Raw genomic sequence first — 24171 nt, 5'->3', positions numbered from 1 at the left:
TCTCATTCTTTATGGCTGAGTGGTACTCTTTTTTATAAAAGAAAACAAACAACAAAACACATCTTCCTTATTTGGGCCTCAGCTGATGGGAAATTGGGCTGTTTTCAAGTTTTAGTTGTGGAATATGATGTCTTTAAGTCTTTGGCAAAGACACCTAAAGTACAGTTGAGTCAAATGGAATGTGTATTTGTAGTTTTCTGAGGTATCTCCACACAGATTTCCAAAGTCATTGTGCCAGTTTACATCCCCACCAAAAATGTGGCACGGTTCCTTTCCCCCACAAGCTCGCCAGCATTTGCTGTTTTGGAGTAGGTGATGATAGCCACTGGAGGAGGACCGTCTTCCCCACTGACCTGGAGAGGGCAGCCGGGGCACGCAGCACTCTGCCGTCCTTCAGAGCACTCTGCAAGGCTGGGGAGCCCTGAGCTTCCAAGACAAGACTGCTCCCCAGGGATTTTCTGTGTGGCAAGGAGGGGCCTCCTTGGAAACAAGAGGAGCGGTTTCCACTTGCCTGCATTGCCAGTCACCCAGACAGATAAGTTTCTGGCACTTCAGACTTCCAATCATGTTTTTATGGAGCTCACTGTGTGATAGAAGTGTCATCCCCAGACTAGAAACTGGCACATGCTATTTTCCTTGGAAAGCTCAAGAAATAAGAGAAAATAACAGTTGGGGATTGTACTCTGTGGGGAAAATGTACTGGTATCGTAAGAAAGTGTCACTCTACAGTGCAGCGTTACTCAGTGTGTGCTCTGTGGGCCGGCAGCTTCAACCCCACGTGGAAGCTTGTGGGCAAAGCAAAGGAACAGACCCGAGCCAGACCGAGAGCATCAGCAACTGTGTGTAGGGGCAGGAGTCCCCTCAGTGCCTGGCAACCCCTGGGCGCACGTGAGGTTGGGCAGCACTGTTCTGGAAGGGTTCCCGTGGGAAGATCGGATACACTGTTCTCAAGAGGAAAGAGCAGCGGTGGTTCTGCTGGGTACTGATCTACTTGGAAATGGTTAAGTATTAACAATAGAAGTAGGCAAAGAGAGCTAGCATTTATTGAGTATTTTTCTAGGTTCCAGAGTCTGTGCTAAACATGTCAGTTTTACTTTTTAGTAGCTAAGTATTGATCAAGAGAGGTTTAAATATGACAAGTATCTGCTAGGTAAGATGTCTCCCTCAGTGTCTCGGAGCCCTGTACCCAGAACCCTGCAGTTTGTCCTGAACTAGAACTCTCTAGATGTCTCCCTTCCTTCCTGTCTTCCTTCCTTCCTTCCTGTCTATTTCCCTCCCTCCCCCCTTCTCTCAGCAATGGTTTTGTCAGATAAATAAGATGGAAAGAAATAGGATCAAAGGAGTTGAGAGTATTTTCCAGGGAGCAATTATAATGCACCCCAAAGTTTAAACTGGGAATAAATGGAGAACAAACAAGAGGGGGAATTTACAGAATTGTAAATTACAGTACACGTTGGGCACAATGGATGGATTGATGGAGCAGACTTTTTTCAGGGGGCAATAGAGTTAATGAACTAGGAAATAGGAAGTGACGTGATAGAGCTGTGGGATGTGTAATTTAGGGGACAGAAGTTCCAGGGTGTGGCTACGTGATGAGATGACTGAAATCACAGGAAGTGAGCTGGTGCTTCATCCTGTTTTCTAATGTTCTGTCTTTTAAGGTGTTTGTCTTGCCATCTTGAACTAGTAAAATTCAAGTTTTTATTGTCTTATTGCACTGGTGGAACATTTAGAAAAAGTTGTTGACTGATGGCTGTGGTGATGGGTATCTTTGTCTTATTCCCAACTCTAATGGGATGGCGTGTATCACAAACTCAGGCACTGTTGTTTCACATGGTCCAGATCCTGTAAAGACATTTCATTGTTATTTTCAGATGACTGCAGTGATCTTATGGTTTCCTCCCTTCACCTACAAGTTGACGAATATATTAATAATAGACTTGCAAAGGTTGGATCATCTTTGAATTTCTGGTAGGAGTCATTATATATTTAACTTCTAGGAGATAGTTCAATTCATTTGGGATTGAGTGTATTACCTGGGACTTTTCTATTGTAAGTGAGACAGTTCACACTGTATCCTTAGGATCTGTGCTCCTCGTATTTTCTAGTCGCCTCTCCTGGGGAACTTCTGTCCCTGGCTTTTGAACTGACTCTGATTGACTTTGTCGTCTTTCTCCAGGCTGATGTTTTATTCTGCCTCATCCTTTCCATGGCTAGTTACATCTTTAATGCTGCTCCTGCGCTCCCTTTCCTATGGCTCTTCTTTGTCGAGGAAGCTCTTGACTGAGGAAGGAGCCTTGCTGTAATTCTGCCAGTACTTTCCCTGGCTTCTCTCTGTGGGCTCTCTGGGCGCTGGCCAGCAGGTGCACCTTGGTTTGGCTGGCAACTCTGATTCTTTTTTAGCTTTTTGTTTCTGAATTGAGGTAAAATTCACATCACATAAAATTAGCCATTAACTTTTTAAAGTGTAAAAGCACAGTTGCCTTTAGTACTTTCACTTTGTTGTGTAACCATCGTCTCTATCCAATAAAGTTCCAGCACCCCTGAAAAACTGCGCTCAAAATAGGTAGCTTCCCCTCCCTCTGCCCTCAGCCTGTGGTGATGACTAGTTTGCTATATGTCTCTGTGGATTTGCCTCTTTGAGAAATTTCATATAAATAGAATCATATAACTTGTGACTTTTTGTGTCTGGGTTCATATGTGTTCATAGCGGCACTCTTTCCAGTAGTCAAAAGGTAGAAATAACACAAGCGTTGGTCCACAGATGAATGTATAAACTTGTCATCTGTTCCTACAGTGTGATAATCCTGAGCCCACAGAGGGGACGAAGAGGTGACCCGTGCTGTCACATGGGCCTTGGGAACATTATGCTAAGTGAAAGAAGCCAGTCTTTCTGTGGGCTTTGTAGACAAGCTTAGCAAACTTGCAGTTATTCTTGGGTGTGGTGTAGGAAGAGCAAAATGGAACCAGAAGTCACTTCAGAGCCAGTGCCCGACAGAATCTACATGTTATCAGCTTATCTCCTCTGTGCACCCCCAGCTGTTGATATTAACAAAAGTAAAATTCCCAGCGAACGAGGACCCTGCCTGCCATGTGTTCTGCAGAAGTTACTGGTTGGTGTGTAAACATTTTGAGCGCTGTTAACGTTAAACCTGCTCTGCTCTTTTTCAGTAAGAGATGCGAAAAACCTTGTACCCATGGACCCCAATGGCCTGTCGGATCCCTATGTAAAACTGAAACTGATTCCAGATCCCAAAAGTGAGAGCAAGCAGAAGACCAAAACCATCAAGTGCTCCCTCAACCCCGAGTGGAACGAGACGTTTAGATTGTAAGTTGATGTCATGGTGGCCCAGCGTGGATGGGGGAGGCGGATATGGGAGCCCGGAAACTGGGGGTTCCTCCCCCTTGCCTTCTGTTTCCTTCCCGCCTTCTCCCCTACCTTACTGCCTCCCTCCCTCATTCCTTCCTTCCCTTTTTTACTCTTCTATCTGCATTTTTTTTTTACTGTGAGCCAAGCAAAAATTAGAACGTATTTTTAAAATGCAGTTCAGAAGCCCTGTGATATGAGGGGTGGGTGGGACGGGAACAGTGCAGTGTGTTGCTAGGTGAAAGTACATTGTGGGAGGAGCTACGGGCCTCAGCCTGCAGTGGGGTGTGCCCACCAGGCGCGGTGCCAACCTCTCTAGGGCTCAGTTTGGGATAATGCTGGGTCTTCAGACTGCTGGGAGATCTCCATTAGCGTCCCTGGCCTGTTCCCCTGTGTCTGGGCCAACACATGTGGCGTTAATTACAACAGCTGACATTTGTTAGGCGTGTACTACGTGTGACAGGCACGGGTTAAGCGATCCAACTTCACTGACTCACGGCATTCCCATTTTTATGGATGGGGCGTGTAGAGGTGAAAGCGTCTGCCCACAGCTCCATAGCAAACGTGAGGTGCAGTGGGCTTCAGCACAGACAGCCTGACCTCGGGGGCCTCCTGCAGCTGCAGGCAGAAAGCGCGTGGCTTTCTCTGGACAGCCCCATTTCCACGAGCACACTGGGAACCGTGTCGGCTTCAGTCCCTGCCTCAGACCAGACAGGTGCCGTACACACTGTCTCAGCCCCAGCCCACACGTGTGCGGATCCACACACACACCCCCATGATGTAACCTCCCTGAATTCGATAGAGTTCCCGAACAGTGTGGACCGATTAAGACACAGACAGCAGAAGTAGGGGCTGCTTCTCTCGCAGCTGGCCTAGGCCCTCCGCCTGTGTGAGCCCCAGGCTGTCAGACAGGAAAAGCTCCTGTCTCCGGGGAATGGAAACCACACATGTTTCTCAAAGCAGCTTGTAAGGTTTAAAAATTTCTACCTCTAGGTCTTGTCCCCTTGTACACTTCGTCTGCTGGAGAAGTCACCACAGCTTCTGATGCCTCCTCTTTTTTCTCTCTTGCAGTCAGCTGAAAGAGTCAGACAAAGACAGGCGACTGTCTGTGGAGATTTGGGATTGGGATCTGACCAGCAGGAATGACTTCATGGGGTCTTTGTCCTTTGGGATTTCGGAGCTACAGAAGGCTGGTGTTGATGGATGGTAAGAAGGCCTCGCTTTGGGAACGACAGTATAATTCAGTCCATCCAGCACGGGAGAGAGTACGTCTTCCTTTTTCTCCTGAAAGTGAAACACGAAGGCAGAGTCCCACCGTGAGGGCTGTAGTTTGGATCTGCCTCACAGATATGCCTGATTTGATCCTTCTACTCACACAGGAATAATGAGCTGCCAGCGTTTTAGAAACCTGAGGCTGCAAGGAAACAGCGGAGACCCACGGAATAGTGAATGCTGGTTAGACAAGATGGGGTTTTCTGTAGCCGCAGTCCTCTCTGCTCCCTGCTTGTCCCATGTGCCCTACTTGACACCATTATGTGATTTGACTGGCGGTAAAGTGGCTCTCAGTTTACCGCAAAGCCATGAACAATCCACTGTCAGATTTTGGATTTTGAGGAGGTGCATCTTCCTTGGGAGCTGGCTATAGTAAGCTTCACAGGCAGCAGCAATATTTCCTTTGTTCTGGAGTCTTTTCCTTTTTTTCTTTCTCTTCCTTCCTTCCATCATTCCCTTGTTGTACTAGGGCTTGAACCCAGGACCTTTTTACTATTTTATGACAGTGTTGCGTTACTAAGTTTAAATTGCCCAGGCTGGGCTTGAACTTGAGATCCGGATTCCTTCCTCCCACCTTCCCTTCCTCCCTTCCTTCCTTCTTTTCCTGTGCTACTGGGAACTGAACTCATAGCCTTTGGACTGAACTGTATCTTCAGCCCTTTCTTTAACTTTTTATTTTGAGACAGAGTCTTGCTAAGTTGCTAAGTTGCCTGGGCTAAGCTTGGACTTGTGATCCTCCTGCCTCAGCTTCCCAGAGTGCTGAGATTACAGGAACACCACACACCGAATCTCACCTCCGTCTTCTAAAACCTAACATCTCTGCAGATGAGGCAGGCCTTCTGGACCTGATTCAGTTGTGAATAATAAGTTAAACAGAGGAATATTACTGTGAGGAAAGAGAGACCTAATTAGAAAATGCCCTAACATGACATTAAACTGTCACCAATCATCTTTGCCCTGATGTTTAGGTATTTCTTCCTAAAACACAGATGATTTGACTTTATACTGGACCCCACCTTCATTGACTTACAGTTCAGATGTTACTTCCTCTTTAAGTCAAGTTTAAAGAGGTTAAAGACAAAGAAGCCCCATCCCCAGGGGGTAGGAGCAAGCTGGGAGAGAGCATAATAATAATAATTACAATAACGATAGCTACCACTTATTGGCTCTCACTGGATGCCTTGTAGCGGGCTGAGCATTCACACGGCACTAATCAGATGTGCAGAAAAGTACCACTGTTTTTTTCTCTAAAAAGGACTCATGCTTTGCCATGCAATCTGGTGACCCCGAGATGGCCAGAGAGGGGTCCCTTGTTGCACGAGGTACCTTCTGGCCCTGCCGTCCTAGAGTGGCCATTCCTGCTGGTCCCTGGTGCCCAGCATGTTGTGTTCCACTGAGAATCTTTCCCCAAGGCCCCCTCTCTGTCCCAGCCCCGGGCCACCGTCTGGCTCCCTTTTTCTCAGCCTTCCCAGGACTCTATGGAGAGCCGAGGGTGCTGCCACAGAGCCCTGTGCCTTTTTCTTCCCCCTGGTGCTGGGAAGGCATTGTCTTCCTGGGTGAGAGTGGACTCCCTGGGGTCCCACCCCGAGAAACCTATCTCTCCTGCTCGCTCTTGCTTCTCCCAAGAAAGAAACACATATCACAGCCTTCCTTCTGGGCTAGCACCTGAAGCAATTTTAAATAATTGTTGGCTTCAGACAGTTGTCTGCTTAAACAGTTTTACTGAAAGAACTTTAATAAGCACGCTACATTTAGCTCAGGCAAATAAAAAGAAAATATAAAGGCATAAAAGACCTGGACATCATAATAAGCTGAAGTTTGAAAATGACAGGGGAGAGCAGGGACACAAAAATGGCTTAATGATAAGGGAGGCTGCCTCAGGAGAACGTCCAAAACATGACCATGTTTACCCTTAGATCACCACCGAATTCTCCCAGCAGTCCTAGCATCATTTCCAAGAACCAGAGTAATTAGCAGCATGTTAAGGACACACAGCTCTTAAAGGACAGTGCTGGAGTTTGGGTCCCAGCGTCTATGATGCCAGAGCCGAGGTGTGTACAGATCCTGTTCTGTCTCTTGATCTAGGGGTAGGCAGAGGGCTGGAGGAAGACCATGGGTCTCCAAACTGGATGGTTGTTTTATGACCTCAGGAATGCGCCCTCTCCGTGCCCACAGCCTTCTGAGCAGATATCATGCCACTCACCAGACTGGTAACAATACCCTCTCTCCCTGCTTAGAGTGTCAGTCAAGTTGATGAAATAATAGTAGGGAACTTTTGCAAAATACAAGCCATCTTTCAGATTTTGCTGATGAAAGATACAAAGTCAAGGAATCTATGATACTGCCTTGGCTCTAAGTGATCCAAAGTCTAGAAATCTGGATTCTGTTAGCATTATGTGATCTTGGGCAAGTCACATGTCTTTTCTGAGACTTGGTTTCCCCAGATGGAAGGGGAGGGGCTCCTTCAGTCATTTCTTGTGTGGTGCAATCGTGCATTGCACAGTCAACAACAGTCCTATAAGATTACAGTGGAGACAGGCGCAGTGGCATATGCCCATAATCCTAGCACCCTGGGAGGCTGAGGCAGGAGGATCATAAGTTTGAGCCCCACCTGGGCAACTTAATGACTTAGTGAGACCTTTTCTCAAAATAAAAAATATGAAAGGGCTGGGGACATAGTTGAGTGCAGAGGCCCTGGGTTCAATCCCTAGTGCAGGAAAAAGGAAAGATTTCAAAGGAGCTGGAGAATTGCTGTCACCTGGAGATGCCATCTGCACCCGTGTGCAACAGTTGCCCGCACCGTGCAGTGTGCTGACGCGTAGTCCAGGTTGGGAGCCCAGGGACGGCAGGTGGACCATGCGACACAGACATCAGGGGGCCGCAGACCCGGCCTCAGAATGTGTCCTGCTCACTAAGTGACACATAAATGCAATTTAGGACCGCGTGGCAGAGACCACAGCAGCGGCGGTGAGCAGCCCAGACCGGTGAGCCTGCCCCGGACTCCTCACTGCCCCTTCGCCCCTGGCTCGGGGCTGCAGTCAGACGCCCTTCCCTGTTTCTAATTTTGTTTGTTGATGCTGTCTCCTTTGTTTCCCTCTCCATTTGCTGGAGGTTCATCTGTTTTATAGTCAGCTCTGGGAATTGTGTATCATCTCTGTGTCTGTTTTCTCCCTTTTTGTAGGCTTTACTTTGTACTGGTCTTTGAATTTCAGTCAGACATTCTCCTAGTTTGTCTTTCTTCTTTTATCTTATTCTGCTCTTTAAAATAATGAACAAATATTTAAGGGAATAGATATTTCCTCTACGTTTCAATATGTCATGTTCTGGCTGTTCTTCTTTCTCAAGGTGTCTGAAGTTGTCTTTTAAATTTTCTTTCTGTCATGCTTTTATTTAGCTTTGTAGCTTCTCAGATTAGCTTTTTGTTTAAATTCTTATTACTAATGTTAAATTATAGCCGTACTGTTTTATGTGCAGACGATATAGTCTGTGTGTTTTTCTTTCTTTTCCTCCTCCTTCTGTTTTCTCTTTTCCTTTTTTTTAAAGTTTAGCTTGGCGAATATTTAATGTTGCTAAATGTTCTGTGAACGTGACACTAAAAATATTGGTCAGGTTTTTGATACTGGGACAAAAATTAGATGTGTGCAACATAAAGGAGCAGCAGGATAATTAGACTCATGGCTTCAGAGAGTTCAGTCCATGGTGGCTGGCTCCAAGGCAGGAACATCATGGCAGAACAAAGCTGTTTGATCCCAAAATGAAGGGGTCAGGGACCAGATACGGTCTTCAGGGCCATGACCGTATGGCCCACCCAGACACACACAAAATGCAGTTAACTAGTCTACTGGGTGTCTCTCCTGCCAACCCAGTTTATAATCAAGATTAACTACCTCGATTATATTAACTCTTTGTAGGGTATACATTTCAACTTTTATTAATTCCACTTTATGGTGATGGCCAGATCTTTTATGCCTTATATATATTTTTGTTTTGTTTGCTGGAACTAGATGTATAGTATTTGTTACACCTTTCCTAGAAAAATTGCTTTGACTGTTAGTATTTCTAATTTTTTGCCTTCTATGTAAACAATATTATTAGCCCTATAATTGTCCAAACTTTATTACATTAACTTCATTACATTAAAATTATCTTCGTTGCAGTTAATATTTTTTTCTCTGTAGTTTTAGCTTTAATTAATTCACTCACTCATTTATTCATTGAAAAGATATGGCTAGAACCTACTGTGCTAAGATGATACCAGTGAAAAGACAGACTAGAATCTTTGGCTCTTAGAGTTTTCTTTCTTGCTGGAGAAGCAATAAAACATTTTTAAATGAGCAAAAATGGTAAAACATAGTATGTTTGAGACTAAAAATGCTGTGAAGAAAAGTAAATAAGAAATGGGGATTGGGATATTTAGCCAAGACCTAAAGGTGGACCATGCAGATGGATAGGGAGAGATTGCCAAACAGAACAGCAAGTGCAAAGGTCCTGAGGCAAGAGTGTTCCTGGTGAATTTGAGGATCTGGAGGACTAGTGGGAGGGTGAGCAGTGCCGATTGGATGTGGGTCAGTGGGGTGGCAAAGCATCGCCTGGGGGACCTTGTAAGGACTTTGTCACCTACTCTGGGTAAAAGGGCCGAGGAATTAATGAGATATCTTTTACCATTGAAGATATTCATCCTGTTGCAGAGTGGTAGATCCTTTAGCCTACATCCTTATCCATTCTTTCATATTTAATCTAGGTCTTTTTATCTTGCCTAATATGTGATATGTTGTTGGATGTAAAAAAAAAAAAAAAGAAAAAAACAAAAACTGAATCTGGGAGATTTTTCCTTTTTCTACTGGGAAATGTTTTCACATGTATGGTCTTTGTCATGGTTCTGTTATGAAGTTTCTGGTTCTAAATTTTTTTCTTTCCTATTTTCTTCTATTTTTCAACTCTTTCTAAACCCATAACTATCCTCTGTAATCTTTGTTACCTTAAAACTGTGTTTCTTTAAACTTTCTTTTGTTATTATTAATAATGACATTTTTGATATTGTTAACAAAAAAAAAAAAAAAACAAGGATGATGATGTTTTGGAATCAGACTTTCTGAGTTAGAATTTCTGCTCCACGCTATTGTGTAGCTGTGTAGCCTCCAGCAGTCTATTGAGCTTCTCTGTGCCTCGCTTCCTTTTTTAGGATGAAATCAGGGTGATTACAGCACAGAACTGGTATGGGATCAAATTGCTTCATCTAAGAGAGGCTCCCAGTGGGTGGGAAAGAGTAAGCACTCGGCGAGTGTCAGCATCACTGCTAACTGAATCATTATGGGAAAACACACATGAGCAAGCAAGAAATATTTTCCAGAACATGTTGCCCAGACATAAGCCCTATAATATTATTAGAGTTTTTTCTTTATGTGCGCATGAAAACATCTGAAAGCTTGCAGCAGAGCTGTCTGGTGATGTGCCTTTTCCACCTAACAACGTCTTGTGGACTTCTGTGTCATTCAGCGCTCTAGGGTGAAATCACTGTAATAGTCCATGTGATCCATGCGGTAGGTCTGTCTCAATCATATAATCGTAAGATGGCAGTGCTTATCTGGAAATATAATTCCACCTCCGTGTGCCTAGCTTTAATTATCTCCTAATATATTCTCAGGCCTGGAATTGATGGCTTTGGAAATGTATGCGTTACTAAAGAGTCTATTAACAGCCTACATTTAAATAAATAACTTCATATTCTTCATGCTGTGTCCTACTTTTTATTTTACTCATACTTATCAACATGTTATTGTACATTTCAAACATATGATGCAAAGATTGTGCATATCTTATATTACTAATTATTTTGAGCATTTTTATTTGTGCATTGCCATTTCTTTTTGTAAATGGCTGTCCTGTCTTTGACCTTTTTATTAATTTATGAGAACTTTTTATATAAGAAGGATATTAATGTGTCTTTGCTGACATATATACAGAGTCTGCCAAAAAATGTATACACACTTCAGCAGTTCACCCTACTAATAAATGACTTATAACTGTAGGAGCCAAAGGTAACTTTTATTAATCTCATGATATCTCAGTAAATTTAGTATTAAAATATTGATACAAGTTTTGCTTTTCCTGATGTATACATTTTTGGCATACTCTGCAGTATTTCTCCCCTTCATGTTTCATGGTAATTTTGATAGTGTACATTTTTCTAACATAAAGCATTTAGTTCAGCTCTAATCTAATACGATAAATATCAAACCAACTGCCAGAAAACTTTCTCAGCTTTGTCGTCTAAATCACTCATTGTTATCTGAATTATCTATCTTGTATTTTCTGTATCCAGTAGATTTTTAAAATTCAGAGATTAGGGCCAGGGCTTTAGCTTAGTGGTTCCAGCACTTGCCTCACAACCACAAAGACCCAGGTTCGATTCCCAGTACCAAAATAAATACATAAAAAATAAATTCAGGGATTAGATTTTTCTTCTGAAAGTAATCTTTCCAATTTGTTTCATTTTCCTAAGTGCATTAATTTCTTGACATTGACAATATGATTTTCTAGAATTTTCTTTTGGCAAGAATTCTTTTTCATGAGAGGTAGTGATGAGATTCCTCATTGTTTGTTTTTGTTTGAATGACTGAGTTTTTCATTTGTCCTGTTGTCTTATTTGCTCATCCTCACAGAAATGACAGATGTCCCTGTTCTAATCTTTCAGATCCAGAAGAAGTGAGGTAGGAATCCTTTGTATTTTTTTGGAATTCTGGTTTTGTCAAATCAGATGTCTTGTCTTATGTGCATGTTTGAGAGATGCTACAGTTAGAGACAGCTGTATAACAAGCAGCCCACTGCCTGATGGAGAAATATCTTTTCTAAGTTGTTTCTGTGCTTCTCAAAGTTCAGAGGATTTCCTGATCTTCTCTTCTAATGAGTACAAGGGTCCTTATTCAGGGGTCATAAGACCTCACTCTGAGGTCCAGCAAGACCTCACGAGTTCTGTGCCATCCTGCTCGTAGTCAGTGAGTGACTCCAGGGAACTTTGCCTTTGCCGATGCTCTGGTGAGGATGCCTCACATTGTCTCTGGAGTACAGATGGCAGTTGGTAGCCTCTGTTCACTCCCTGAGGTCTGATACAGGGTTGCAAATCAGATTCTTCAGGGTTCTCTTTACTGATCACAGCTGATCATTTCCCCTTTAATCTGTATTTTCCAAAATCTCAGACCCCCACAGTGACTTTCGATAGCATGTAGTTTGTGCATAATTAATAGTGTCTTGTACCCTAAACAAGCTACTCTTTCATCAGTACTCTTTCCACTTTTCAAATAACCCCGAAGACAAGGTCTCAGGAAGTTCTGGCACATTCTTAAATGATTCTCTTTGCCACATGCTTCTTGCTGAGCTCCCATTTTAGAAAGGGGAGGGATCAGGTGTTCGGCTCCAGCCTTTGGTGAGCAGCACCACCTACTTAGACATTGGTTTGCATCTGTTTACATTGTTAACAGTTAGTTTCTATTTGTAGTAAGTGACATTCATTTTTTTTCAAGGAAGCAATAGAAAGTATCTGTTGTATTTACTCATTTTTTAGGGCTGGGGACTGAACTGAGGCATCACATGTACTACGCAAGTATTCTACCACTGGGTTACATCCCCAGCCCAGAAAGTGTCTTTTAAAGTGAATTTATTATTTAAGACCAAGATGTTTTAATGAAGAACAGTAAGTCAAAATCATTCACAGGTTTGCAAAATCCTCAAAGGTAGCATGTGAATAGGTAAAGTTTGTCCACAGCCTCTCTGTATTTTTTTTTTTTTTTTTACTACTACTTTACTTTTTGGAATTTCCTGGAAGTCTCTGCTGGGTGGAAAGTGCCCTTCTCAATTTCTAGCAAAGACACAGATGTTCTCTGATTTTTATATTTCTTTTTGTGACTTCAGGGGAAATTTGAGGATGAGAATATTAACTGTGGAGGTAGCATTTCTGCTTTGAATCACCTGTCCTCCTATTTTTGGAAGCTGCCTAAGATCTGTGAATGGAGAAAAAAAAAAGTTGTGATAAAAATTATAAATTTTGGCTAGGAGGTATCTGGAAGTGAGTTTGGGGGTCTCTTTCCTCTCCTGGTTTCCCAGATGCCTTTGGCATGTCATTATCCCTCCTTGTTTTCATCCTCCAGCTAGCTGGAAGCATCTGGTGCTCAGGAGACAAACTGAAGCCTCCCTGATTGTGATAAGAAAGTTAGCGTCATTAAGAGTGATGAGAATCCATTTGCTGAGCACTTGCTGAGTGCCAAACACCACAGTTTTAGCTTCACCACAATTTTGTGCAAGGGCTTTTTAGTTCAGGGCGTGAATGTGAGATTTACAGGCTCAGTGAGCCTAACCAGCTTAATCTGGGGTCACCTGAGGTCAAGAGGCCAGCTTTGGACCTGGGCCTGTGACCTCACCATGCAGGAGTAAGGTTCCTTAACAGGGTGAATGCAGGGCCCTTGGGGCAGCTGCTGCAGAGACCAGCGGGGCTGGGGTCCACGTTCACCCTGTGTGGCCCAATGCCCGGATGGTGCAGAAGGTGGCAGAAGAGCTGGGAAAACTGGCGGGGAGGCACGGGGCACCTGCAAGAGGGGCGTCTCAGGCTGAGTAGCACACAGCGGACAGAACAGGGGCAAAGACCTTGATAATCGGATACATAGGACTGAGGAGTCTGCGTGTGTGAAGAGAGAGAGACAACTTTGCATCCTACAGACACAGATTGTGTTTTTTTTCCTGATGTGCAGTGTTTTTTCCAGAAGTGTTCAGGTTTCAGATGTTTGTCAGAGGTTAGAGTGTGTGTGGGGGGGGGCGGGCATGGGATTCCAATCTGAAAGCAAAATTTCTGTATGTTTCACATATACCTCATACATATAACCTGAAGGTAATTTTATATAATTTGCACAAAAGCAAGGTTTCACCGTGTGGAACGTTCCACTCATGCTGTCGTGTCAGCAATGAAAAAGGTTTGGCTGTTGGAGCACCATAGATTTTGAATTTTTGAGTGAGGAACGCACCATCAACAGTTATAAATATATAGAGAGAATATATGTAGTGCATGTGGCTACTCACGCAGCGCAACAAAATCCAACAAAACCCAAAACCCTCCACGGTTTTTTTAAAGTCGAGTCTTTCATAGGCCTTTTCCCCCTATTCTGCTCAACACAAGAGTACCAGACAGAGCTGTGCTACTTGTCCTGACCGCTTGTCTCCCCTTCAGGTTTAAGTTACTGAGCCAGGAGGAAGGTGAGTACTTCAATGTGCCGGTGCCGCCGGAAGGAAGTGAGGGCAACGAAGAGCTGCGGCAGAAGTTTGAGGTGAGCTTGCTCCTGCCTGCCTGCCTTTCTCCCTCTCCCCCTCCCCCTCCCCTCCCTCCCTTCCTCCCTCCCTTCCTTTTTCTTTCTACCATCCATGACACCCAGGTAAATTGCACTGTGCCATTTTTTCTGTTGATGGTGTGGTTTCTACCATAGACTTTTCCTGACTTTTGGCCTGTGCCATGCTGTCCTAGCTCCCAGAAAACTCCTGTGTCTACAGGAAGACCCCAGTGAAATGCCTCCTTGCCTTACGCCCCCATTCCTGCTTCTGCGTCCCTCATTCAGACTTAGGCATTTGCTCCAACGTGCTCATTCACTGCCCTGGTGATTGTGAGGGTGGCTTGCACCGAGACGGTACTAATGGTAAAATGAAAGAAGTAGACAGAGCCGTGTGTGTATTTTGGAGGCCAAGCGAGCTATGCCCGCCAACAGATTTTACTGGCAGGGCCGTGCTGTACTGTTCACAGGTGGAATTGGGTGCCGCTGATTCTGTGGGATGCCTGGTATGTGGCTCATCTAAGAGAATAATTGTATCAAACAGATTGCGTTTGGCTCTGACCTTGGGCGGTCAGATACTCACCTTCTCTTCTCTGTGGACAAATGAACCCCATTTTCAGCCATGTGGAGCAGCAAGTGTGCAGAACACATCGCAGTCTCACAAAGAAAACATTTTGGGAGATCAGTTTGTGTGCACACATTACACATGTGCTGAGTCATTTCACAGTGGCTTCAGGAGGGAAAGCACACTATTTTATAAGGTATTGAGTGGTGGGAAATCATCAATTCTAGATAAGCAATGATAGCCTACTAACCTTGAAAAGATAAATAAAATAGCATAGCTAAAACAAGATGGATTGTTGCTATTCACCAAATAATCACACCAGAAAATTTAAAAATTATGACCACGTAGAGTTCTGCGAAAGATCGTGTATCTTGGGAACATATAAAAGGAATGGATCCTTGGCTGAGAAGGCATGAAAAAAAAATACTGCAGTAGAAATGAACTAAGTAAAGAGGAGGGAAAGAGCATTCCATTCAGTGAGAACAGCATGTGCAAGAGCCCTGTGGTGGGGAGCTACATAGCAATTGTGTGTGACTGAAAAAAAAAAAAAGTCCAAGAAGTGAGTCCGAGGCAAGGCCGAGGAGCTGGGTGGGGACAAAGAGGCAGCGCTGTGCCTGCCTTGCCAAGGATGTTGGCATTTATCTTCAGACTCCTGTAAGTTTCCCCCTCAACGGGACAGAAACAGCCCTTGAGCACCCACAGGCTCCTTATCTTGACCCTGTGCCATCCACACAGCTGGGTGATGGTGACAGTTCTGATACAGTCAGCTCTTCCCAAGAATGAGTGGCGGGAACTCATGGGCTTGCATGTCAGCCACTCTGGAGACTTCATACTGGAAGGCTGATCTCTGTGCCTGCTCAGCCCAGATGAACAGACAGAAGGACCCACCCTCAAGCAGAGCAGAGACCGGGGTGCTTTGGTAGCAATGGGACAGAAAGTGGCCCCTCCAGAGGCCCCTCCTTTCTAGAAGTGACGACTTCCCAGCACTGTCTGTGTCTCCCGAGTAGAGTAGAATATGCAGTGTCCTCTTGCTGCTGTGTTAGAACTCTACTGTTGTGGGTGAAAACGTAAGGCTTTCTTGTGTAAAGAGAAGTCTCAGTTTTGCAAAGTGATTTCTTCTGTCCTGGAGCAACTGGGGTGACATTTCAGAACACCAAGGAAGGCATCTGTCTGAGCCAGTAATTGGCTTGAAGTAAAGGACTGTTTTATCTGCATGCAACAAAAATGTGTCCCTTTCTTTCTAGCGAGAGCCTGCAAACGCTTGTTTATGCCCAAATTATAATCACTCCATACCATAGTGGTTGATTAAAAAAATGTTTCCAACAGACCGAAAATTGTTCTCTGGCACACAGAGGGATTTCATTTGACCTTGAACGTGAGAAACACAATCCCTGTGCAATCACCAATTAGCACCCGGAACGACTCCGAAATTACTTGTACCTCTTATCTGGAGGAATTCTGAGTGCCAGTGAGGTCCAGCGGCTGGAGCCAAGGTAACAGACTTCATGGCAGGCAGGGTGAGCCTGAGTAGCAGACACACGCAGTCTGTCCCCAGGTACCAGGCGCGGCCTGTGGGACCTGCAACCTGGCTGTGGGCACCTTGTGCACAGGGAAGGGAAGACCCTGTGCTGGGGACTCGAGTGGGGGTTTCTGACAGCCTTAGAATTCATTTATTCAACAGAGTGCTTGGTCCGCACCGCTTATTATTCTAAATGCTTTATCAACATTAACTCAATTTAATTTTCATAACCACCCCACGTGGTAGGTACTATTATCATTCTTATCTTTTTTCTTGCAGACGAGGAAACTGAGGTGCAGAGAAGTTAAGTAGTTTTCCAAGGTCCCAGAGCTAGTTGTTGTCCTGGCTTTGAGTTTCCCCAGAAACAGACCACACAGAATGCTGAGTTCCCTTTGTAAATGCTGTGTTTGCCTATAACCTGTGCCCATTCTCCCAAGTGCTTTAAATCCTCTCTAGAATCCTCCAGTACCTACCGTACTGTCAAAGCCCTGTGAATAGTTGTTAGCTGCGCTCTAAAGGCACTAATGATAAGGGAAAGAAGTCTGCACATGTTTAATACACATACTTTTTTAAATGAACGTTTTGGATCTGTGGTTGGACAAACCACAGATGCAGAACCTGCTATGCCGAAGGCCTGCTGGGCTGTCAAGCGCGTTGCACTGGCTGGCGGGGGTTGAATCCCGCAGCACTCTGGGAGTCCGAGCCAGAAAGAGGCAGTGAGTGAGTCTCCCCAGGGAGCGATTGGCCACAGCCCCTCCTCCTGCAGTGGTGAGGCCCAAGGCCAGCCAGGGCCTCCAGTTCACACACCAGGGCCCTGCTGATGGGAGGTGCTTTGCTCCTGCAACCAGAAGCTGAGCCCTGAGGCCCAGTGGCAGGTGCTGGCAGAGAGCTGCCCCAGGTGTGGGAGCAGAGCACCCGAGGGTCTTGGCCGGGCACTGGGCACATCTGTGCAGCAGAGCTTGGCACCCAGAGCAGGCTGCCTGGCTTTGAATCCCTTTCTGCCACTTCCTCACTGAGTGACTGGCAGCACGCTGCCGCTAACTGGCTCTGAGCTCCCGTCCCACACTTGTGTAAATGGGAATTAGGACCCCTCTGCCCTCAGACTGCTGTGAGCTGAGCAGCATCTCATGAGCATTCAGATGTCGGGGCCGCCGGCAGTGTTGCTGTCAGCGCCCCCCCCTGTAATAAGTACAACTTGGAATATGCCCCTCGGGAGGGGGAGGAGACTGCCCAGCGTCCCTAGCCGGCCAGGGCCTCCCTCCAATGCTGGGCAGTGGAGTAACTCCTTGTGGAGACTGGGGGTGCAGAGGAGTGTGCAGCTGAAGCCAGGCAGGCATGAAATATCATCTTGCTGGAGCCTGGGCCTGCAGCCGAGGAGACTTCACTGCCCTGGTAGCATCCTGGAAAGTGGCTGCCGCTCTGCTTAGAAATGCTTTCCATTTGCTTTCTGTTTGAGCACTGAGTTCCTGGCTCCATGCTGCAGAAAATGAAAGACTAGCACTAGTGATTCCTGTCCTAAAGGCACAGCCCACCCAGCAAGAGAAAGGGCCCCATTTTATCTGCTCTCTGATGGGCGCGTCCGTGAAGCACGAGGCCACATGGAGCTGTGATGTCATTGGAGGGACGTACAGTAGGGCTTTGTCCTCTGAATGATCATTGTGTTGGCACAGGTTCAAATGCTTCCAAGAGCCAGGCTGGTAACCAGACAGGCCAAAAGCTTGGTCCACATAATGTTGTTAGATCTACTTTTTCAAAAGAAGCTAGAAGTCTGGGTTTCTGTAAGGCATCTTCCTAAATAACATACACTGCAGAACACATCAGCAGCAGTATTAGACTTTGATCTAGATTCTGGAAGCTTAAATGACATGATGGATGGCTCTGTTGCTGTAGCAAAATACCTGAAGCTGGCTACTTTAAAAAGAAAAAGGTTTTTAAAAGCTCCCTCTTTTGTAGTCTGAGAGCTCAAAATTGGGCTACCTCATCTGTTTGGCCTCTGGTGAGGAGCTGGGTCACAGTGTGCTGGAGGAAGAGAAAAGGATGTGGGTGAACACTGGGGGGCCAGGCATACGGGGTGGCTTTGCCAGCTCTTGAGTAAGTAACTCCACAAGGCCAGCGTGACCTTGGAGGGTGCACCCGTGACCCCGTTCCCTTCCGCTTTGCCCCATCTCCTGAAGGTCCTGCTACCTCTCCTATCACAGTGGGGACCAAACTTCCTAAGTCAGGATTTGAAGGAGGCAGGAGACGCAGCGGTTGAGCAGCGAGGTTCTAGGTGCGGAGGTGGAGGGAATGTGTGCCGGTCAGCCAGGGTGAGCAAAATCCTGGAGAGAGTGTTTAGTTTAGCGTGCTTTGAGCGTGACCAGAGAGAGCAGTGCAGCCTCTGCCTGGGCTCTCATGTGTGATCTCCATTGCAAATAAGACATCTGAGGTGCTTTGAGCGTGACCGGAGAGAGCAGTGCAGCCTCTGCCTGGGCTCTCATGTGTGATCTCCATTGCAAATAAGACATCTGATCTTGTGGTTTTAATTGCTCCCTTTTGTCCATAACCCCTACATTTCTGTCTCCAGTTCAGATGTCTTTTCTTAACTCCAGATCCACAAGTACCACTGCTTACTGGGTGTTTCCCAGTAAGGAAAAAGCTGGGACTTAGCTGTCCCAGAAACATGTAAACCTCAGCATCATTTCACTGCTAAATAACCTCCTGAATTAGCTTTCCCGTTACCGGGCCAAATGTAACACCTGGCAGGTGCAACTTAAAAGGTTTACTTTGACTCACAGTTTCAGTCTGTGGTCGTGGCTCTGAGGCAGAAACATCATGGTGAAAGTTTGATGGAGCAAAAGCTGCTCAGCTCATGGCAGCAGGGAAACGCAGAGAGCAGGAGAGCCAGCGAAAGAGAGGATACGTTCTTGCAAGCCTCACCCCCAGTGACTGCCTCCTGCGGCCAGGCCACCTCCCCGTCGCTCACTGGGCTACGTCCTCAGCCAGGGGTTGATCCACGGATGAGGTTGGCGCTCTCAGTACTCAAACGAGTCTTTGTGGGAACCTTCGTCTTTAAACCATAGCCTATCAGCTGGGCTGTTTTGTTAGCATCCCTGAAACACAAAGCCAATGCTCATAAACAGAACGATAAACATCAACAGTGAATGGCACTCAGCAATACAAAGTGCCTCGACCTACACAGCATAGGGTCCAAAGCCGGGGAGGGCGGTGGGAGATGGAGAAAAGACGACATAGAGACCAGGTGGAGCTGTAGCTTGTCGGGAGCCAGTGGCCGCCTGGAGCACCACACACTCTTTATTTGTGGTGGAAGCAAACAGTGCTCCATGGCCTTTGTGGCCTGGGCAGAGCCTAGTGTGATAAAGCCGGCACGGGAAGGAAACAGAAGGTACCATGTCAGCCTGTGCCATCGGGCCTACGCTATGAGCCGAACAGACTGTCTCTGTGACTCTCTACTCTGTGGAAGAGAGGAAGGGCCATCATCAGGCGTGGCCCCTGGCACACGCACAAAACAAAATAACCGGGTGTGGTGGCACAACACTTGTAATTCCAGTGCTTTGGGAGACTGAGGCAGGAGGATTGCAAGTTCGAGCCCAGCGTGGCAACTTAGCAAGATCCTGTTTTCTAAAAAAGGGCCAGGGGCCTAGTTCAGTTTGAAGGCCCTGAATTCAATTCCCAGTACCACATTTAAACACACACACACTGATTCACACAACATGGAAGAATTTCAAGAATAGTTTGATGCGTGAAAGAAATCAAATATGAAAAAGTGTGTATTCTTTGATTCTATTTAGATGAAATTCAAGAACAGACAAAACTGACCTAGAAGAGTAGTAGTCAGAGCAAGACCCCCATTGTGTTGTCTGGGAGAGGGGTTAGTTGGGGGCTTCCATGGGGTGGGATGGAGATGGTTTTTGTTTGGGACGTGGGTTACGAGTGAATTCATTTGTCAGAATTCATGGACATGTGCACTTAAGATTTGTGAACTTCACTGTGTGTGTGTGTGTATAAATTTTTAAAACATTAGCTATAAAAGGTAAAAAGTATGGTGGCTGCTTTGTCAGCCATGCTCCCTAAGTAACGACAGTGGCAAACGTGACAGCATGAGGAAGAGCCGTGTCCTGTGAGGCCGTGTTGGGGAAGAGGAGTCTTTACCCTAAGGTTGATGGGGCATCGCCCTACTACTGCTGCTGGGCATCTTGAGCAGGAGGTGAGCAGCTCCCTGTGGCTGCGTGTGAGGTCCAGTACAAGGGCAGGGGGACAGGTGGGCTGTCCGGGGAGAGATGAAGGCCAGGGGGGCGGGGAGGAAAAGTAGATTCTAGAAACAGCTAGGAGCAGGGAAATGGCAGCTCCAGGTGGTGGACAAGGCACGAGGGATAAAAGCATCAAGCTTTCAGCAGGGTGGGCATGATCTGCAGACCCAGATGACTGTGTCTTCCCACAGAACTCCCCTGAAGCCCTGATCCTGTCCTCCATGTGCTTCCTCCTCCAGAGGGCCAAGATCGGCCAGGGAACCAAGACTCCGGAAGAAAAGACGACTAACACTGTCTCCAAATTTGACAACAATGGCAACCGGGACCGGATGAAACTGACTGATTTCAACTTTCTGATGGTGCTGGGGAAGGGCAGCTTTGGCAAGGTACAGTGGCTTGGCAGGTGGCTGTGTCCCTCCCAGAGGGAACGCTTGCTCATGTGGGGTTTATGACTTAGTGGGGGACAAGGAACAAGTAAATAGATCTGCCCTGCAGTTCGTAATGAATACTGTAAAACAAACAAAGGGAGTGCGCTGTCAGGAACGGAGAGGGGACCCACCCCCAATCGTCTGAGAAGGTGACTTCTGCAGTCAGGCCTAAAGAGTCAGAATGAAACAGACTTGCTTTCCGAGTTAGGCAGGAATGTTCCCAGCAGAGGGAACAGCAGTGCCGAGGCCTTGAGGTAGGGAAGAGCGGGTGTATTCTAGGTGCCGTCAAACGGTGTTGGAACCACACTGCCGTGAGCAGGTGGAGGTGGCGGGGTGTGAGATGGCAGAGGGAGTGGGGCTCTGATGACGTGAAACTTTACGAGCTACACAGAGAGGCTGGGATTTTATCCACGGAGCAGTGGGGAGCCATTGAAAGTTTTTTAAGCGGAGAAGTGACACGATTAGATTTGCCTTCTGGAAAACATCGTCGTGGCAGCTGAGAATGGAAACAATTCCTTTCAAATAGCTGCACAGTTGAAAGATGACTCTGGGACGCGTAGAGCATTCTGGATGCTTTTATAGATACCACGAGACACTGTTTTACCAAAGTTGAGATTGTGTTATAAGTATTCCTGACTTGTTTAGTGTTTTTTGGAGTCTTTTAATCCCTTTGTGTGCCACAAAGATGTTCAGTATAAATCTCGCACCATGAACTCAGGTGTACAAAAAATATAAATTTCTTCTCCATCTCCGAAACTGAAGCCAGAAATCTGGGAGTTGCCCTTGAATTTCCCTGCGTCCTTCACCCCTGGCCTCACAGCTCTGTACAACCCACTGGTGAACCCTGCCAACTCCTGCACGTTACACCCCACGTCCACTCAGCTGCTGACACAGCCTTCGTCTGTTCTGCACCGCGTGTCACCGGGCCCACTGCAGATGCTCCTGATTTGTTTCCCACCCTCAGCCTTGTTATCTGTAATCAATATTCCTTCCATTTGGCGGCCATTATAATTTTTAAAACACAGTAAGTCAAGGCCAAGGTGCTTCCCTGGCCAGCGCCCTCTGGTGACGTCCGTCACAGAATAAATTCTCTGCTAAGTTTTTGGCTTCCATCGCTTTAATCATCCAGCTCTTGTTCTCTGCTTGACCTTGCTCTTTTTTTTCTTCTTCTTTTTCTTTTCCCTATCACCCATGTTTTGATGCTGCTCCCTTAGGTCTTTGCACAGCTGGCTCCTTCTTGCAGTTCACACCTCAGCTTTGACATCCGTTCTGATCATCCAGAGTAGATCCCATTCACTCTCCATTGTATTTAATCCTCTCATGGAATCTATCACTGGATGATACTTTTCTTATTTCCTTTTTGGTGTTTCCCTCTTTCTAAGATTTAACCTCCAGAAGAGAATGGATCTTCTCTGTTGTGGCTATCACTGTATTTCCAGGGCTACAGCTTGAAGTCATTCACTGCTCGAATAGAATGCAAGCATTTCTCTGCCTGTGGGTATCGAGGCCATCTGATGCGGTGGAATAAAGAATCTGAGACCCATGGAATGGAAGTAGGGAGTGAGGACACTCAGTGAGATTGTGGAGCAGCCCTGAGGTCTGGAAGGTTAGGAAATGCGTAGTTGATACTGGTCCACAGCATGGTGTGATTTTTTTTTTCCCCCAGCAGCTCTGAGCAGCCTGGGATGGAGAAGAAGTTGGTGAGTTTGTGCGAAGGGTGGAGATCAGCAGTCACTGGACCAGAAGGTCAGGGTAACAAGGGAGCTGGGGATTCTGGAAGAGGAATGACTCCGCAGATCCACAGAGCATGACTTAGCGGGTATTCAGCAAAAGAGTACTAAACAAGTGATTGAAAATGGTACCGTGCCTGGGTTGGGAAGGAAATCTAGCAGGAAGAGGGTCATCGTCTGAGTAGGAAAGAGGGTGTCTTGAGGCTTGGGGGTGAGAGACCAGAGAGAGAGTCAAGATAGTGAAATATTAGGAGGAATGGAAACATTTAACTTTCAGGGAAGGGTGTTTCCCTGATGACAAAGCAGAGATCGGCCTAGCGAGGAAGAGAGCTTAACAGGCTGAGGCCGTGAGGAGGCAGGCCGGCTGGCTCACTTGCTTTCTCCCTCCCTCCCTCCCCGCTTCTTGTTGTTGGTTTTGTTCTTTCTTCGCAGTGCTGTGGATTAAGCCCTGGGGCTCACAGTGCTAGGTACATATTCTACCATGGAACCACCCAAGCTCCCCCACCCCTTTACATTTAGGGTTTGTGGAGATAAAGTCTCACTGTGTAGCCCAAAGCTGGCCTTGAACTTGTGATCCTCCTGCATCAGCCTTCCAAGTGCTGGGATTACAGGTGTGTGCTACCATGCCCTGAGGAGGTTTTAAAATTTAAATTTTAGTCTGGGTGCAGTGGTGCACCCTTGCAGTCCTAGGTAGTTGGGAGGCTGAGGCGGGAGTTGAGTCCAGGGGTTTGAGGCCAGCCTGGGCAACATAGTGAGACCCCAACTCGAAGAAAAAATTTAAAAATTCGTGCATATATTTTTCTTATTCACGTATATGTTAAAACAGCATTATTGAGATATAATTCACACATCATACGCTGTGCCCACATAAGGTGTACAATCCATTGGTTTTGATTGTGTTCACACGCTTGTGTAACCGTCATCACTGTTGGTTTTAGAACATTTTCATTGTCCATAAAAGAAACTTCATAACCATTACTAGTTATGCCTCATTGCTCTGCTCCCCGATTTTATTTTTACTAAGTCTTGTAGTCACATGACTCATAATTAAACTTATATTAAAAGGATAAACCTTGAGAAGTCTTGCTCACACCCAAGGTCACCTCTTTCTGTGGCCACTTTCTGCCACTGTCTCTGTATGTGAACTTCAGTTCATTTAACTTGCTCCTTTCCAGTCTCTCTGTCCTAATGTAACATTATTTCTGTCCTCATTAACTCAGAAGTTGGCGTCCTGTGCACATGTGTCTGATCACTTATCAATATAGGTTGGAGAATTTTATAGAGGAGTGGATATTCCTGAGGGCTTTGTGGAAAGGATCAGAGTGGGGGGGGCACTGGGAAAATGGATCATTGGGGAATAGGGAGGGAATACGAAAGAATAGATCATATGTTTCCATAGTAACTGTGGTAATAATTGAGGCTATGGTAATAATCCAGGCTGGGGATGGAGCATCAGATAAATCACAGAGGAAAACAGCAGCATGTCATGAAAGCAAAATAGAGTAGCAAACACCTCTGCGATCCTTTAAAACATCTCATAATGTTATGCACCTCTAGTTTTGACAATCACCGTTTTAATGTAGTTTCAAATCTGAATGCCCACTTTGAATATTTTGCGCAGCCTGATTAGGTCTGTAGATCAAACCCCTTAGACAGGAGAACTCGCGGCTCTGGTCGGCTCTCTCCCTTCTGAGGATGAAAGAGACCAGCTCTTGGGTTCACGCCTCCCCTCCTC

General features: G+C 46.0%; 1 protein-coding gene across 1 annotated transcript in view; it reads left to right on the top strand.

Annotated features, from left to right (window-relative positions):
* Positions 1 to 24171, top strand: part of Prkcb (protein kinase C beta) — a 302610-nt gene that overhangs the window by 203690 nt on the left and 74749 nt on the right. The window contains exons 7-10 of the mRNA XM_010623466.2: positions 3172 to 3328; positions 4439 to 4573; positions 13854 to 13950; positions 20518 to 20664. Of these exons, the coding sequence (XP_010621768.1) occupies positions 3172 to 3328; positions 4439 to 4573; positions 13854 to 13950; positions 20518 to 20664 (536 nt within the window). The remainder of the gene's footprint in view (positions 1 to 3171; positions 3329 to 4438; positions 4574 to 13853; positions 13951 to 20517; positions 20665 to 24171) is intronic.

The sequence above is a fragment of the Fukomys damarensis genome, unplaced genomic scaffold (assembly GCF_012274545.1).
Source record: "Fukomys damarensis isolate Sample0158 unplaced genomic scaffold, DMR_v1.0_HiC HiC_scaffold_34, whole genome shotgun sequence".
Classification (NCBI taxonomy): Eukaryota; Metazoa; Chordata; class Mammalia; order Rodentia; family Bathyergidae; genus Fukomys; species Fukomys damarensis.
Note: the sequence above shows the minus strand (reverse complement) of the source record. Positions and strands in the feature narration are given on the sequence as shown.